We start from the raw sequence: 15,547 nt of genomic DNA on the forward strand, positions 1-15,547 counted from the left end.
AAACAAATTATTAGAATATAGCAACAAGTTTAAACTAGTAAGTTACACTAAAAAAAAACATTAAAACGAAATGGTAATTTTTGAAAAATGTACCTCTGTTGAACAGTGATGATAAAGGAAAGGGACGGAGAACTGTTATTACTTTAAAATTACAAGCTATATACAGTACAATGCAGAGCTGGGTGCGTTCCTCGTTGCGTTAAATAGGTAGGCCACATGCTATACCAGAGAATAAAAAATCGTAGGCCACATACTAAAGCGGCACCGTTTAATCTAGGGTATCGCCCCACTAAGTTAATAGTGGGATACTATTGTGTTATTATAACGTTCATAGAAGCAGAAAACTAGATACCTGTGATCGGCAGGGACTCATCGAACCCTGAAAAGTACATCGTGTCTTTGTGAATATTTAATAATCTATCTTGATTATTTCAATTTCAATATTTGTTTTAGCATTCCAGTACAATATTATAAATTAGCATGGCCTTGGGTCCACTTGGTGGTTTTCTTCGTCCCTGTTCTGTGATGGTGATGTGTGCAACGACTTTGGGCGTGTCTTGGGAGTGGAGAGGATAATGGTATGTGTTGAGGGGAGGCTGGTTCTCTCATAGAACGCGTCCCCCTCCTCCACTGCAATAAGATTACGTTTGTGGGTCCCTGTCATAATGCTTTCATCGGTCAAACTTTGAATTTGTATGTATAGTCCGATACATTTCTTCATCCATTCTGTTCCTCAGATCAATCCATCTGTCCGGAAGATGCGTTTTCCAATATCTTTCAAATGCCTTAATCTTAGTTTTTTATCATGTCATTTTCCTATACTTTAGTTCCACACGTTCTTTGCAAAGTACTTTTAGGCTAAGATTACCTCCATCTTAATTGACTAAGAGGAAAGTAAAAAAGCGAGGAAAAAGTAACAGTGTTGAATATATCATATATATGATAAAGGAAATAACTGTGATATTTAGGCTCGAATGATGTGTACATTTACTCGATACTGATTAGGCCTATGCATTACAAAAAGTAGATATGAGTTATTGATTAACAAATAAACGAATAACTTTATATGTTAAATCATTTATCCATTCAACTATTTTAGTCTTCTTTTTCACAGGCAAAATATGGGGAATGGTGAAGAACTGTGTTTTATTTGTTCAGGTTTTGTGTATTGTTGCCGACTGTTTCAAAATGTTGAAATTGTGTTAATCTAATCATTATTTATTTAATTTCCAAAATTTTTGTTATGGGGGCTTATGATTCTAAAGGGACTCAATTTTGCATCAAGATTCATTTCCTGACCAGAGTTAATGGATGTCTCTTATTTATTTATTTATTTGTTTATTCACACTCCGTAGGCCATTGGATTGATTAGATCTCCCTGTGTTTACATTAGATAGACAGAATTTACGCCATGCTCACGGGTCCTGTCTCTGTCTCCATTGATCTCTCTCTCTTTTTCATTTAAGGCATCTGCATGAACTGTTTTTTCTAATTTGTGCTACAATACATGCATCCAGTGAAACCTGTCTCGCCCTTCAAACATTCCGGGTTTTTTTCTTCCATTTAGTCTGCAGGCTGGTTGACTGGGGATCCTGAACACTGAACAGCTCGATATGGATCGTTCATGCGCTGATCTTGCCCCTTCCCAGATACATTCACTAAATTCCACCAGTTGAGGATGATTTGGATGAACTTAGCAGTGTCATGACATCCTCTGAGCTTCAATGAAGGCACAACCTTTTCATTGAAGACATTCAAGACATGCTGCACATTTTGTAGTTGAAGTCGTGAGGGGTTGACAGCAAATTTAATGAGGGGAGTAGTCTTCAGAATACTGCCTTTCTCTGACTCGTACAGTTCCTTGACGTCAGCAGATGATGATGTTGTTTTATTGTCAAGGCTGATCTTCTGGCACTTCTCACTGATCCAGTTGTTGCGGATGCACTTCAGAAGATGCACTGTGTCAAAAAGGAGAAACCAGACACGATCTTTGTTAAGAGGATGCTTGGCTGTGGCACGGCAATCACCCGGAATATCCAAACAACTTACAGTACTGGTTTACCTTGTGGTTGTCTGTGATAGACCCGATGACACGCCCACCTGCCCTCTCAACAGCAGCTGCCACCTCCTTCACACGCTCAAGCTAGTGTGCTGTTGTGAGCTTGTGGACGGGTGTCACAGAAATAATACTAGGTCCTCTGTGCAGCGACTTCATCATAATACATAGCATAGAAGTGGCCTTACAGTCTGGCTTGTTCACTGCCATGCCACTCAGAACCACACAAGAAAAATGCAACAGTTGGCTGAATCTATATTTCATCTATCAAGAGAAATACATTCTTCTGCTGCAGTGTCTTCACTTTGGCAAATGTTTCCCTCATCACCTGATCCTTGTCAATGGATGAAGTGATGTATTGCATCTTGCGTTTGCTTGGCAGCACCAAAAAGTCTCTGAGCTGTTCATAACTACACTCGGGGTATGATTCAAGAGCAAAACAATAATCATTCATGGAAAACTTACAAATGAAAAATCTGGCAGAATCAACAACAAAGTTATTACGTGGTGGTAGCACATCAAGCCACTTTTGTCTTTCATAACGGTCTTTTGGCAGTCGAAACACTCGGCACCTGTTATCCTTGTTATAATTACCGTTGCAGTTCACAACACCACACTTATTCAGCATTTTGAATACACAAAATCAGCAAGAAAGAACCAACGAAGAACCAAACAAACAAACAAAATCACCAAGAACCTATGTAAACAAACACTATCCACTTCTAAATGCAGCCACGCGCGAAAGACGCAGCGACACAACCTTACACCTCCACTGCTTGTAGCACACTGGACTGGCCTCTGCTAGCGGCGCCAGGAATCTGGGTGTGCACGTCCTGTGTAATAGTAGTCCTTGACTTGTTGCTATATTCTAATAATTTGTTTATATATCATATTTTTCATATTTCTTTTCACTTTACCCATTCAAAGATTTTGCTCTGAGAATTTTATTTGACAATTGCTGCCAATGATGGAAGTGCAACGTCATTTTTACGAGAAAAGGGTGTCCTACAAGAACAACATTTATGTGAGAAGTGTGATGGTCAGGTTAGGTTTGAGTTAAAAAAAAATGAAAATATTGTTGTAAGTACACATGAGAGAGGGTGGTGGATGGAAGGGTGGCAGATAGAGCGTTAATGGACTATATAGTGGTGACCAGGAGTATGGTAGGAAGAGTTAAGGATGTACATGTTCTAAGGGGAGAGAGTGGGGGAATATCAGATCATTTCCTGGTGGAAGGTAAATTGAGAATGGAGAATAGGTGGAGAAAGAGGAAAAGGGCAGAAGGTAGGGAGGTACTTAGAATGAACTGCTTGAATGAGGAAAAAAAAAGGGAGAATGAGTATAAAAAGAAGTTGAGAGAGGAGTGGGAGAGAGTAAAGGATAGAGTAGAACTAGGAGTGGAGGAGGAATGGGGATGGTTCAAGGAGGGAGTCATAAGGTGTGCAAAGATGGTGTGTGGAACAAGGAGGGTGGGAGGAAATAGAAGGAAGGGTAGTGAGTGGTGGGATGAGGAAGCAAAGAAGGGTGTAGAAGAGAAGAAGCAGGCATTCATAGTTTGGCTACAAATTAGGACGAGGGAATCGTATGAGAGGTACAAAGTAAAGAGAAAGGAAGTTAAGCATAAGATAAAGGAAGCAAAGAGGAGAGCAGATGTGAAATGGGGAAAGAGTATGACAGAAAATTTTGAAAGTAATAAAAAGATGTTTTGGAAGGAAATTAAAAGAGGAAGAGGAGGCGAATCAAGTAGAGAAGAAAAGGTAAAAGATGCAGATGGAGAGGTGATGATGGAAGAGAAGGCAGTGAGAGGAAGGTGGGCAGAGTATTTTAGGGAGTTGCTAAATGTAAAGGAGGATAGGGAGGGAAAGGTAGTTGCAGTGGGAAGCGCTAAGAAAATGAGAGTGATGAGTGAGGAAAATGGAGGAGAAATTGGGAAGGATGAAGTGAAAGCAGCTGTTAAGATGATGAGAGCAGGGAAGGCACCTGGGTTGGATGGATGCCATGCAGAATGTCTGAAGAAAGGAGGTACAGTTATAGTGGACTGGCTGGCGAGGTTATTTAATGTTTGTTTAAGAGAGGGTAGAGTGCCGGAGGACTGGAGGAGTGCCTGTATAGTTTCGCTTTACAAAGGAAAAGGGGACAAGTGTGAGAGTAGTAGTTTCAGAGGGATCAGCTTGTTGAGTGTAGTTGGGAAGGCTTATGGGAGGGCCTTGATTGAGAGGATTAGGAGAGAAACAGAGGGAGTAATTGGTGAGGAACAGTGGGTTTAGGACAGGTAGGGGGATGTGTAGATCAGGTTTTTGTGGTAAGACAGATATGTGAGAAAGCTATAGGAAAAGGTAAGGATTTTTTTTTGGGCTTTTATGGATCTGGAAAAGGCTTACGACAGGGTAGACAGGAAGCCGCTGTGGGAGGTACTGCAGATATATGGGATAGGAGGAAAGCTGTTAAGAGCAGTCAAGAGTTTTTATGAGAGTAGTAGAGCTTGCGTTAGGATTAGAAATGGAGAGAGTGAATGGTTTCAGGTAAAGGTGGGACTTCGTCAGGGGTGTGTTATGTCGCCCTGGCTGTTCAATCTTTACATGGATGGGGTGGTGCGAGAGGTGAATGCAAGGGTAGTGGGTCAGGGGTTGGAGATGATTAAATAAAATGGAGAAAAGTGGGAGGTGGGCCAGCTGTTGTTTGCTGACGTCACTGCGCTTGAAGCAGGATCGGAGGAGTGATTGAGGAAGTTAGTGACAGAGTTTGAGAAGATGTGTGAAAGAAGGAAGCTGAAGGTAAATGTGGGTAAAAGTAAGGTGATGAGATGTACAAGGGGAGAGAGTGACAGTAGGCTGGAAGGGAGCATTAAGGGGGAGGAACTAGAGGAAGTGGATAGTTTCATATACTTGGGTGCGAATGTGACAGGAAAGGGAGGAGTGGGGGTGGAGGTAGAATGTAGATCGAGAGAAGCGAGTAAATGCCTTGGTGGATTAAAAAGTGTAATGAGAAATAGACATCTGGGAATTGATGCTAAGAGGAGGTTATATGAAGGAGTGATTGTGCCAATAGCAATGTACGGGGCAGAAACATTGAGCATGAGAGAGGAAGAGAGGAGTTTGAATGTGTTTGAGATGAAATGTATGAGAAGTATGATAGGGATTACTAGGCAAGATAGAGTGAGAAATGAGGAGGTGAGAAGAAGAACAGGGGTGGAAAGGGAGCTGGGGGACAGGGTTGATGAAAGAGTAGTAGGATGGTTTGGACACATGGAAAGAATGAGTGAAGAAAGATTAGTAAAAGAAGTGTGGAAGGCGGAGGTGGAAGGAGTGAATATGAGGGGGCGTCCTAGGATGAGATGGATGGATGGGGTGAAAGGAGCTTTACAATAGAGATGAATGTCTGTAGAGGAAGGACGGGAGAGGACAGAAGATAGGGGTGAATGGAGAAGGGTTGTGTATAGATGAGACTGTGATGCACGAGGGGGAATGGGTGGGGGATGGGGGGTCGCCGAATTTATGAAGCGGCCTTGCTGTGGATGTGCTGTGTCTTGCGACACTGCTTCTGACCCAGGGTTGTGGACAGGATGCAGGAATGACCCGTCATCCAGGAGGTGCCAAGATAGGAGGGTGGAGGGGAGTGGAATATATGAGAAATGAAATGGGTGGGAGTGATTTCTATGCCTTTTTCTTTTTGGCTACCCCCCGTGTAAGGGGGAAAAAGCCTTTGGTATATGTATGTATTGTTGTATGTTTTAAACATTTCCTGAGGTAGGACACATTCAAAAAGGGTAGACCACATACTAAACCAGTTTCAAAAAGGTAGGCCACATACTGAAGCGGCACCGATTAAACTTACACCATCAATATTACGTATTAAAAGGGATGGGAAATTTTGTCGGAAGGCATAATATTCTACAAATAGTTATCATCCTGCGTATTGTATGCATTGCATTGTGAAACAGCATGGATGACAAAATTGTCCATTTAGACATCATAATGTATATGTTGGTGCTGTCTTACGAAAGCAGAAACTACATAGACGGACCCACGGATGTATCTCTTTTTGTATATAATACATGAAAAAGTTGAGTTAATTCACCATAAGACGTAACTACATTTTCTTTATAAGGATATTGTTACGATATATTTATTCACTTCCCTATATTCCAATTTTATTTATATCCTTTAATTTGCACTGGAGCCGAAATCGAAAGAAAGATCTCATATCTTATCATGAGTCGCGGGTTTAAGAATCGCATAACTTTCTTATTCTTAGCAGTGTGTTTCCTGTTACATACCAAACATTCCGTGTGTACAGGACAAAGGTGGCGGCTTAGGTTGCAGCTACAAACCTTCTGATATATAATTACTCACTTTAACGCATATTTTCGCAGTGCATTACTTATCTGCGTACACCTCTGAACGCTTTTGTCTCAATGTTTACATGTGAATGTTTGCAAACAATTGGAGTGCCGTGCCTTAGTGCCCGTTGGGTTAGTGGCAATAAAACAAAAACATTATAAGGTAAATGATGATGCATTACTGTCGATGATACTGCATTTTATATTTGGAACATGTGCCAGGTATTTTAAAGGAGGCATAAATAATAATATTAGTGGACGTATGGGCATGTCAATTGACTCCACACTAGACCTTGTAATTGCTAGCGGCAGGAAAAAGGATAAAGGTAATGTTAAGAAATTTCGAAGGAGGTCGGTAATATTTGTATTGCTAGAATTTGGCAGCAGTATGAGGACTTCCGACTTATTGAAGGCTCTTCAATGCAGTTCTCTGGTTGAAATGTAGGCCAAAACGAAGCTTACCAGGGACAGTCAAGACTCAGCCCCCCTGCACCATTTAGATTATTTTAGATTTTGTTTTTCAGTATACAGTAACTTTACAAACATTTCAAGTCAACAGTCAATACAAATGACACTATAATTATTAACAAATGATATATTGATTTAGCCACAGGTAGTAATATAATATTCAAGGCCCAGGAAGGGACTTATTTCAGATTGTTACTGTAGAATCCCTCTCCCTCTCCCCCCATTGTGCTACACTGCCACTCAGGCACATGCTGATGCTTGAGTTGTTCCAACTTTTTTTTTTATCTTATAACCTGACCTGACCCAACCATTAATGCTCCCAGACCATCAGGTTAGATAAAAAAAAAATCATGACTTGAGTGACAGCACAGAGCACCCTGGAACCCCACTGATCAGCATATGCAGATATGCAATGGGGGGGTGGGAGATTCTACAATTTAGATCCCACTAGCAGTGGCAAAAGATAACTTGGAATGTGCGGAAGCTGACTTCAGCTGTGTCATTAACAGACAAAATTACCGAAAGTATATCGAAAGTACGTATAGATATCAGTATCACTAACATGTCTGTGTCATTATTAGGTTAGATGATAATAAGTTTGTATTTGTATTGTAGGCTTTTTTCCATTGATTTTTTTTCCAATAGTTCTCTTGATTCAAAGGAATCATACAAACCATGTTCCATTGTATTGCAAATCACTTTATTTACATAAGAACATAGGAAATAAAGGAGACTGCAAAAGACCATAAGGCCTACACTAGGCAGCTCCGTATCCATCACCACCTGTCATCCCCATCCATAAATTTGTCTAATCGTTTTTTAAAACAACTGATAGTATCAGCGCTTACTACGTGGTTACTAAGTTTATTCCATTCATCGACCACCCTATTTGTAAACCAATTCTTGCCTATTTCCTTCTTAAATCTAAATTTGTCCAGTTTATACCCATTACTGCGAGTCCTGCCCTGTTGTTTTATTATGATGACCTTGTTTGCATCACCCTTGTTATAGCCTTTGATCCACTTGAACACATCTATTAGATCACCCTGCACTCTGTGTCTTTCCAGAGAGTGTAAGTGTAGGTGCCTAAGCCTCTCTTCGTAAGGCAAATTTCCGAGTCCTTGTATCATTTTGGTCATTCTTCTCTGTACTGATTCTAGTGAATTTATGTCCATTCTGTAGGACGGAGACCAAAACTGTACCGCATAGTCAAGGATGGGTCTAACTATCGCTAGATAGAGTTTAATAATTACCTCTGCACTTCTATTCGTTACCGTCCTAGCAATGAAGCCTAATGCTCTGTTTGCTTTATTTCTGGCGCTAATGCACTGCTTCCTGGTTTTAAGGTCCGGACTCACCAGAACTCCCAAGTCCCTCTCGCACTCAGATTTTTCTAAAAACGTGTTATCTAAGTTGTATCTATTTTCGGGATTGTGTAGCCCTACGTTTAACACGCTACACAATTTAGGGAACATTATTGGGGTATTGTTTTGGATGGGGAAGAATAAGTATAGTTAATCAAATAGATAAATAATGAGACCTGATTTACTCTATCCAGGCCTGAGTGAAATTACAACTAGATTTTACAGAATCTAACATTGTCTTCCCATTGAGGTATATATTGCTTAATCAGAAGAACTTTACCCCCCCCCCCTCTCAATGGACTTCCCAACTTCCCAGTGAAGTGCATATTATCAAGCTGAGGGTGGGTGCAGTTGTGTGCATGTTAACCAGACAAGGGGAGTGGGGGGGATGGTATCCACTAGACCTACCATTATTGACCAAAATATTTTCTGTTGGTTGAATGCTCTTCTCTTTTTTTCTAGGATGATGAACAAGGGTAAAATATCATTTGGCAAGATTGGGTTTTCACTAATGAAGAAAGATGAGGAAAGCAACAAGATTCAAAATGAAAAGAATGAAACATCAAATGAACAGACTGTTGGTGGATTTGGGTCTTTCAGTAAATTAGAAATCAGTCCTGACCCAAAGAGCAAACCCAAAGGTAGGTTAAGATGTGCTGCATATGTGGATATTTTCAACCATAAGTATAGACTTTTGTCACTTCATTATGTAATTTACTTTTTCAGTGTTCATTTCCTATCTTCATTTTCTTTTTCTTGTCTCTATTCTTCATAGATATATACACACACACACACATACACATAAAACTTTACCTTATCCTCTGTTTAACCCTATAAGATGTCCAAGTCTTTTAACCAGAGGTTCACCCTACAGCTGAATTAATGTGGCTTTAGCAAGAACAGAATCTCTAGATGCATCAAAGGTGTCAAATAAGGTAACATTTAAGCCTTCAGCCCAGGCATGTATGTTTAAATAAGAAGAATTTGAACAGGACATTAATGGACTCACCTTTTCTCCACTGGAATGGAGATGACATCCAATCCTGCTGGTTTCTATTTCAACATTGCCTTTGTATCCAGCACTGTCCTTTACCACTTATGTGACTCCACATCATATCCTGTGGTTGTGGGGTGGGGAGAATTTTGTCACCGTGATTCCCATGTAAATCATAACAGGCAACAAAATGGGACTAGGGATCCTGCTATCTCTATGTTTATCCTATGTAAAGTCAAAGCATAAGAGGGTCTGGGAGGAGAATTCCAACCAGAACCCTAAAAATTGAGTCATTATGATATTAATTGTAAAATTGTGTTTCAGAAAATGTGTCCAGCATCATGGGTTTTGAAGGATTTGGAAAAAAAGCCAAAGAGTTTGATCTTGAAAAGATGGTTGCAGATAGTCGCAGGTATGCAGCTGAAAAGAAGAAAGCCAAACAAGGTAAACATCTCGAGGAAATGTCTTACTTTTAATTTTGTTCATATATGAATTACCCTTGTGATATGTAAGAAGAGGATAATAATTGTTTCTACAAGTTTCATTGATTGGAAACCTGCACTCCTACTGTGGCTGCCATCAGTCTTTGGATCCTTCCATAGATCTCTGTAGGAAGAAATTTTGGACTACCTGTGTTGTATTAGTGTGGGACTGTTTGTACTTCCCTAGCTTGTAATAGTAGGAGGGGATCAGTTGCCAGTTGCCAGATCTGCTTGTGTGAAATGGTGGAGGAGACACAGAGTTTATAGAAATCTTGGACCTGGTCCAGAGACTGAGTATCAACTCCTTGGGGCTGTACTTCCAGATGGAGATGAGGATGTTAATAGATTTTGAAGATGGGCAGCAGTAAAGTGATTCTCATTTTTCCATTTCTTATGGCTACCACATAAAGGTACCCATCATTGGTACTTGTGAATGGATAATAAAAGATATAGATATACATCATTATAAGACTGTGTTTTGAAAACTAGCTGTAAAGTGATCAATTGTATGAAGATGAATATATAGGAAAAATAGGGTTATATTGATCTGCAGACTGGACTCTAGACATCTCTCCATCAACTAAGAATGTATCTCCTTCACCTTTTCACGTAACGAGAGCTAATAGCCAGCGACTGATCCTCTCCTACTACTATAAGGTGGTAACATAGAAACATTCCCACAATAATATAGTAGAGAAAGTAGTAATATATCTTTCCAGGGAGATTAGAGTATGGGTCCATTGACTGTTATCAGCTTCTGTAGGACTGGATTTCCAGTCAGTGAAACTGGAGGCCCTGTTGAGAATGTGCTATGTCATGCTGCATTGCCTCTGACACAAACAGTGGGTCAGGGTCAGGATGACCCATCATCCACAAGGAGCTGAGATAGAAGGGACGAGAAATTGATCTTGGATGGATGTTGAGTTGGGTGAAGGAGGGGTGTATGCTTTGATTCAGCCACCCCTTTTATTAAGGGAAGAGGACCTTCTTGGATGTGTACTGTTGTATGGGTATTAACTTTGTATATAATTATGGGCTTACTAATTCTTCTTTTTTCAGAAGAGATAATGACAAAAGTTGAGGATAAGGAACAAGTTAATGAGGATGATGAGGGCGAAGACAGTTCAGAAGAATTCATTGGTCCACCTCTTCCGCAAAGCTTAGATAATGAGCATGCTTCTGCAGATGAAGATGAGGATGAATTTGTTGGCCCACCTCTACCCCCTGGGATGGTGAGAAGTAAGGAAGATGAAAAAGAGGAGGAAGATGAGGAAGATGATGAGGAAGAAACATACAAGTTACCAATCACACATGAGCTAGAATTAGACCATGGGAACAGAACAGTCTCTGCTCTATCTGTAGATCCAGCTGGGGCTCGTTTAGTTACCGGGGGTGTTGATTATGAAGTAAAGTATTGGGATTTTCAGGGCATGGATGCTTCTAAACAGGCTTTCAGGTCTTTCAAGCCTGCTGATGGTTATCCAATCAATAATATTGAATACAGCATAACAGGAGATAAAGTTCTTGTCATTGCTGGGTCACAGCAAGCTAAAGTATATGACCGTGATGGCATTGAACTTTTTGAATGTGTAAAGGGTGACATGTATTTACATGATATGGCAAAGACTAAAGGGCACATTGCTGGACTGACAAATGGTTCTTGGCACACAAAGGACAAAGAGGAGTTCATGACAACTGGACGAGATGGCACTTGTAGACTGTGGCACATTGAAAGTCCTCACCAGCAGAGACATGTGATCAAGCCAAGAGCTAAAAATGGACTTAAAACAATCCCTACGGCATGTACTTATAATCGTGATGGTTTACTTATAGCTTGTGCATGTGATGATGGATCAGTCCAGATGTGGGATCATCGTAAAAATTATGTCAATGTTGCTCTCAGTTTCAGAGCTCATGATCGTGGTTCTGAGACATCAAGCATTACTTTTTCATATGATAATAAATTGTTTGCCACCAGGGGAGGGGATGACACTTTAAAGTTGTGGGATGTGCGGAACTCGAAAAGTGCAGTGCATGTTGCTAATGAACTCTTTAATCGCTTCTCCATGACAGATTGTTTATTTAGCCCAAATGATCAACTTGTAATCACAGGAACTTCTCTTAATCGGGGAGAGACGACTGGTAAGCTTTATATGTATGACCGTAATACTTGGGAAATTGTACATGAGATGGAAGTGGGTCCTAGTCATGTAGTACGTGTTGTGTGGCACCCACGACTTAATCAGCTTATGGTTGGATGTGGAGATGGAAATGTTCGACTTCTGTATGACCCACAACTGTCGCACAATGGTGCTGTACTTGTTGCAGCTAAAAGGAGGAAGAGAGCAAAGCAGACAGAGGTAGTAGTATCTCAACAAATTATCACACCACATGCACTGCCAATGTTTAGGGAAGATAGACACAAGTCAACACGCAAACTGGAGGAAAGAGATCGCAAAGATCCAGTTAGATCACAGCGACCAGATCTCCCTATCACTGGAGCAGGTTCTGGTGGGAGAGTAGCAGCAGGAGGTTCAACACTGTCCTCGTACATAATTCGTAACATGGGTATTCGTAACAAACTCAATGATGAAGAAGATCCAAGAGAGGCTCTACTAAAGTTTGCTAAAGATGCTGCTGAAAATCCTTACTGGGTTACCCCAGCTTATTCGAAAACACAGCCTAGTGTCATCTTCCAGGATCAAGGAAAAGCTAACAGTGAAGAAGAAGAACAGGAAGAAGAGGAAGAGCATGTTGTAAAGAAGCAAAAAACTGAGTGAAAAGACACACATACATAGTCTCCTCTTGGTTCATCTTACTGAAATGTCTGGAGGCAGTTTTTATAAGAAACCATATGCCAAATATTAACGTCCAGCAAAACATTGGTGGACATTTGGAACTGTTTGGGGCACCCCGTCTCGTGCCATGAAGATGACAAGCCCGTTAACACTCTTGAACCACCATCTCTCCTAGTATTCCATCTTTTGTATTTTTGTATTTATAAGCATGTATGTAGCTTTAAAAATAAAATTACCAGAAGATGCCTAGGGTATAGGTGAAACGTCGTAATGTTCTAGTTTTCATATCCATAATGGATTCAATCGGAAATATTATTTATCATTTACCTAGTTCTAAGAAGAGAATAATTAGAGGAATCGAAAGTGTTAAGAAAGATCACAAATGATGAGTATGCTGTGATATTTAATAGAATTTATATATATATATACTGTATATCTGAATAGAATCACCAGTGACTGTGATGTCGATCAAATAATTCTGACTGTCGTCCCTGAACGGCAGTTAACAGTCGACTTGTTCCTTGGGAAGTAGATAAATAGATTAACTTCCAGTTTGGTGAGTTTTATAGGGTCAGTAGCTCAGTCGGTAAGGCGACGACAGTGAGAATTCATGAACCCAGGGGTTTGAATGTGGGGACGACAGTTGGAATTACTTGATATATGTATATACACACAAACACGCGATAATGCTGACGTCAATACTTATGCCACAAATTGGAAGTCTCTCACCCTCAATATCCCGAGTGAGCCAGATATTTTTCGCATGCCTGGCAGCGAGACCAAGGTTGACTACCACCGGGGCATGAATTGTTTACCAGGCTCCATGCTGTTTGAGATTCGACAGAGGGAGGATTACGTTTCTTGAGCTCCACACTTTGCCTTCGATTTTACATAAATTCTCAGTGGTTTGATGTCTGTATTGCCGGCTATGGGTAGTGGACGTGAAATCGAACGTGACAAGATTGTCCCTATAGTGGCCCTGTTTAAGGCAGGACACTCTGTGAAGGAGATCTCTGAAAATACAGGACTTACAGTGCGTTCAGTGCAACGCTGGTTGTTACGTTTCAAGGATGGTGGTGGAAGCAGCGTTGCATGCGGAGAGATACACCACCTAATAACCTAGGGTTTTCCTGCTGAATTTGTTTAGCAAATTTATGAGGAGACTTATCTATCTCATGCTTAATCAGATTTAAAGTGTGTGGTGTGAGTTTCCTGGGTCTGCCACAGCACTGACGTGAGGCAGGTAGTGACACCACCCACCATCCTTGAAACATAACAACCAGCGTTGCACTGAATGCACTGTACCTCCTGTATTTCAGATTTCCATTACAGAATGCCCTGCCTTAAACAGGGCCACTATAGCAACAATCTTGATTTGCCACCCCGTTGTAAAGGGGCTAGATAAGCGGCCTGGTCTTGTCCATCCTCAAGTAAAGGGGCCAGATAAGCTGCCCGAGACTGTCCACACCCTAATAGAGGGCTAGATAAGCTGCCCAGGGCTGTCCACCCCCTGATAAAGCGGCCAGATAAGCTGTCTGGGGGCTGTCCACCTCCTAGTAAAGGGGCCTAATAAGCTGCCTGGGGCTGTCCACCCCCTAGTAAATGGGCCTGATAAGCTGTCCGGGGCTGTCTGTAGCAAGGTCACGCCTTAAAGAATTAGTTTTCTATAATATACGCACACCATTATTTCCTGTATTAATCATTGTCACCCGTTGGAACTAGTAATTATGTAAACATACTGTATCTTGATTAACAGTTTTATGTCTCATATCAATGTGTAAATATATATAAATAATTGTAGTGATATTCTGTATAGTAGGAATTGTTATTTATGAACTAATTTGTGCAAGGGGCTCCTAAATGTGAAATATGCCCTTCTTGAGTTTCACTGCCAAGAGAGTAGCCTGATTCGGCTACAGTCGCATTGTATTTGCAATAAAAAAGTCCTGAGAGAATTGGAGTTTCTTTAATCCTTCTCTCACGGATGAGCTCCTTCATTAATGTGATGGTAACATACCATTACATGTCCACCTCCTTCACTATGTCACTGTAGCGATCTTATAGTTCTTTATAAGGCAAATAGATAGGGTAGAAGGGTCACTTTATGCCATTGTTCATGTTTGCTCTACTAGTAAGCCAAGTTCTAGCACCGACAAATCGCTCACTCACAGTCTCTGGGCTGCCTGTTTTTGTTGTTGTTGTTCCCTAGACTGTCTGTCCAAGCAGTCCCGTCTCCCCAAGGAATGCCACGGCTGGAACAGGGTTTTCCCACAAATCCTTTTAGAGTGTATATTGTGTTGTTTGCATGCGTGGTTGTGTATAATGCAGTCTTCCATTGTGTGTTGAATAGTATAGGGTGAAATGTTACATCCTTGGCAGTTGTCCACAGTGCGGTCATCCAGTCTCTTCTGGTAGCTTAGAAGGGCTGGTTGCGGCCTCACCGCAGTCCGGCCAGGTGGACTTTGTCCTTTGGTGGGAGAGAGGATTCAGAGAGATGGATGTCAGGGGTCTGTCATGCAGCAATATGTTGTCTTTTAGTGTGCTAATGGAACAGTGAGTGATTTGATGATGAATATGTTTCTGGAGGCTGGTATTTGGTGGTTTTGGAGGAAGAGAGTATGTGTGTGTGATATAGGTATGGGGTTGTTTTTTATGTTTCTTGGTGTGTGGGTGTGGGTGTTCTGCTATGTAGTGTAGCGGGTGTGCTGTGTTTGTGGAGGCTGCAAGTGTTTGTGTGCCTCTCATGTCAAGGTGATCCTTAGCTTTGAGGACTTGTTTCACCGTGTAGATAGTCTGTAGGTGTTGTATTTGTGCAGTCTATAATTGTTTTTAGGGCTTTGTTTTGTATGGTCTGAAGGGTGTTGTGGTGTGTCTCACCGAGATTAGGTGTCCATGCAGGACTCACATAATTCATCACTGAGCGTATGCATTGTTTGTATTAGTTTCTTTGTTTTGTCCAAATGTTGTTCCAATGATTGATTTATGCGTGCTAAATCTAGGTGTACATTTATTTTTTATGTGATGTGTTTTTTGAATGACATGGATG

The 15,547-nt window shown here is 41.0% G+C and overlaps 1 protein-coding gene across 2 annotated transcripts; it reads left to right on the top strand.

Annotated features, from left to right (window-relative positions):
* Positions 1-6,277: 6,277 nt before the first annotated feature.
* On the top strand, positions 6,278-12,772 carry LOC143018955 (WD repeat-containing protein 70-like). 2 transcript variants are annotated; one of them, XM_076174585.1, is made up of 4 exons: positions 6,278-6,558; positions 8,690-8,868; positions 9,546-9,665; positions 10,766-12,772. In XM_076174585.1, exons 2-4 carry the CDS (start codon positions 8,691-8,693, stop codon positions 12,481-12,483), a joined length of 2,016 nt encoding a protein of 671 aa, XP_076030700.1. In that variant the 5' UTR covers positions 6,278-6,558; position 8,690; the 3' UTR covers positions 12,484-12,772. The 2 variants fall into 2 exon arrangements, with proteins under 2 accessions (XP_076030700.1, XP_076030699.1); XM_076174584.1 differs by having other exon boundaries at positions 6,281-6,558; positions 10,763-12,772.
* Positions 12,773-15,547: the final 2,775 nt, after the last annotated feature.

Source organism: Oratosquilla oratoria, chromosome 36 (assembly GCF_046742065.1).
Source record: "Oratosquilla oratoria isolate Oo_2021 chromosome 36, ASM4674206v1, whole genome shotgun sequence".
NCBI classification, from domain to species: domain Eukaryota; kingdom Metazoa; phylum Arthropoda; class Malacostraca; order Stomatopoda; family Squillidae; genus Oratosquilla; species Oratosquilla oratoria.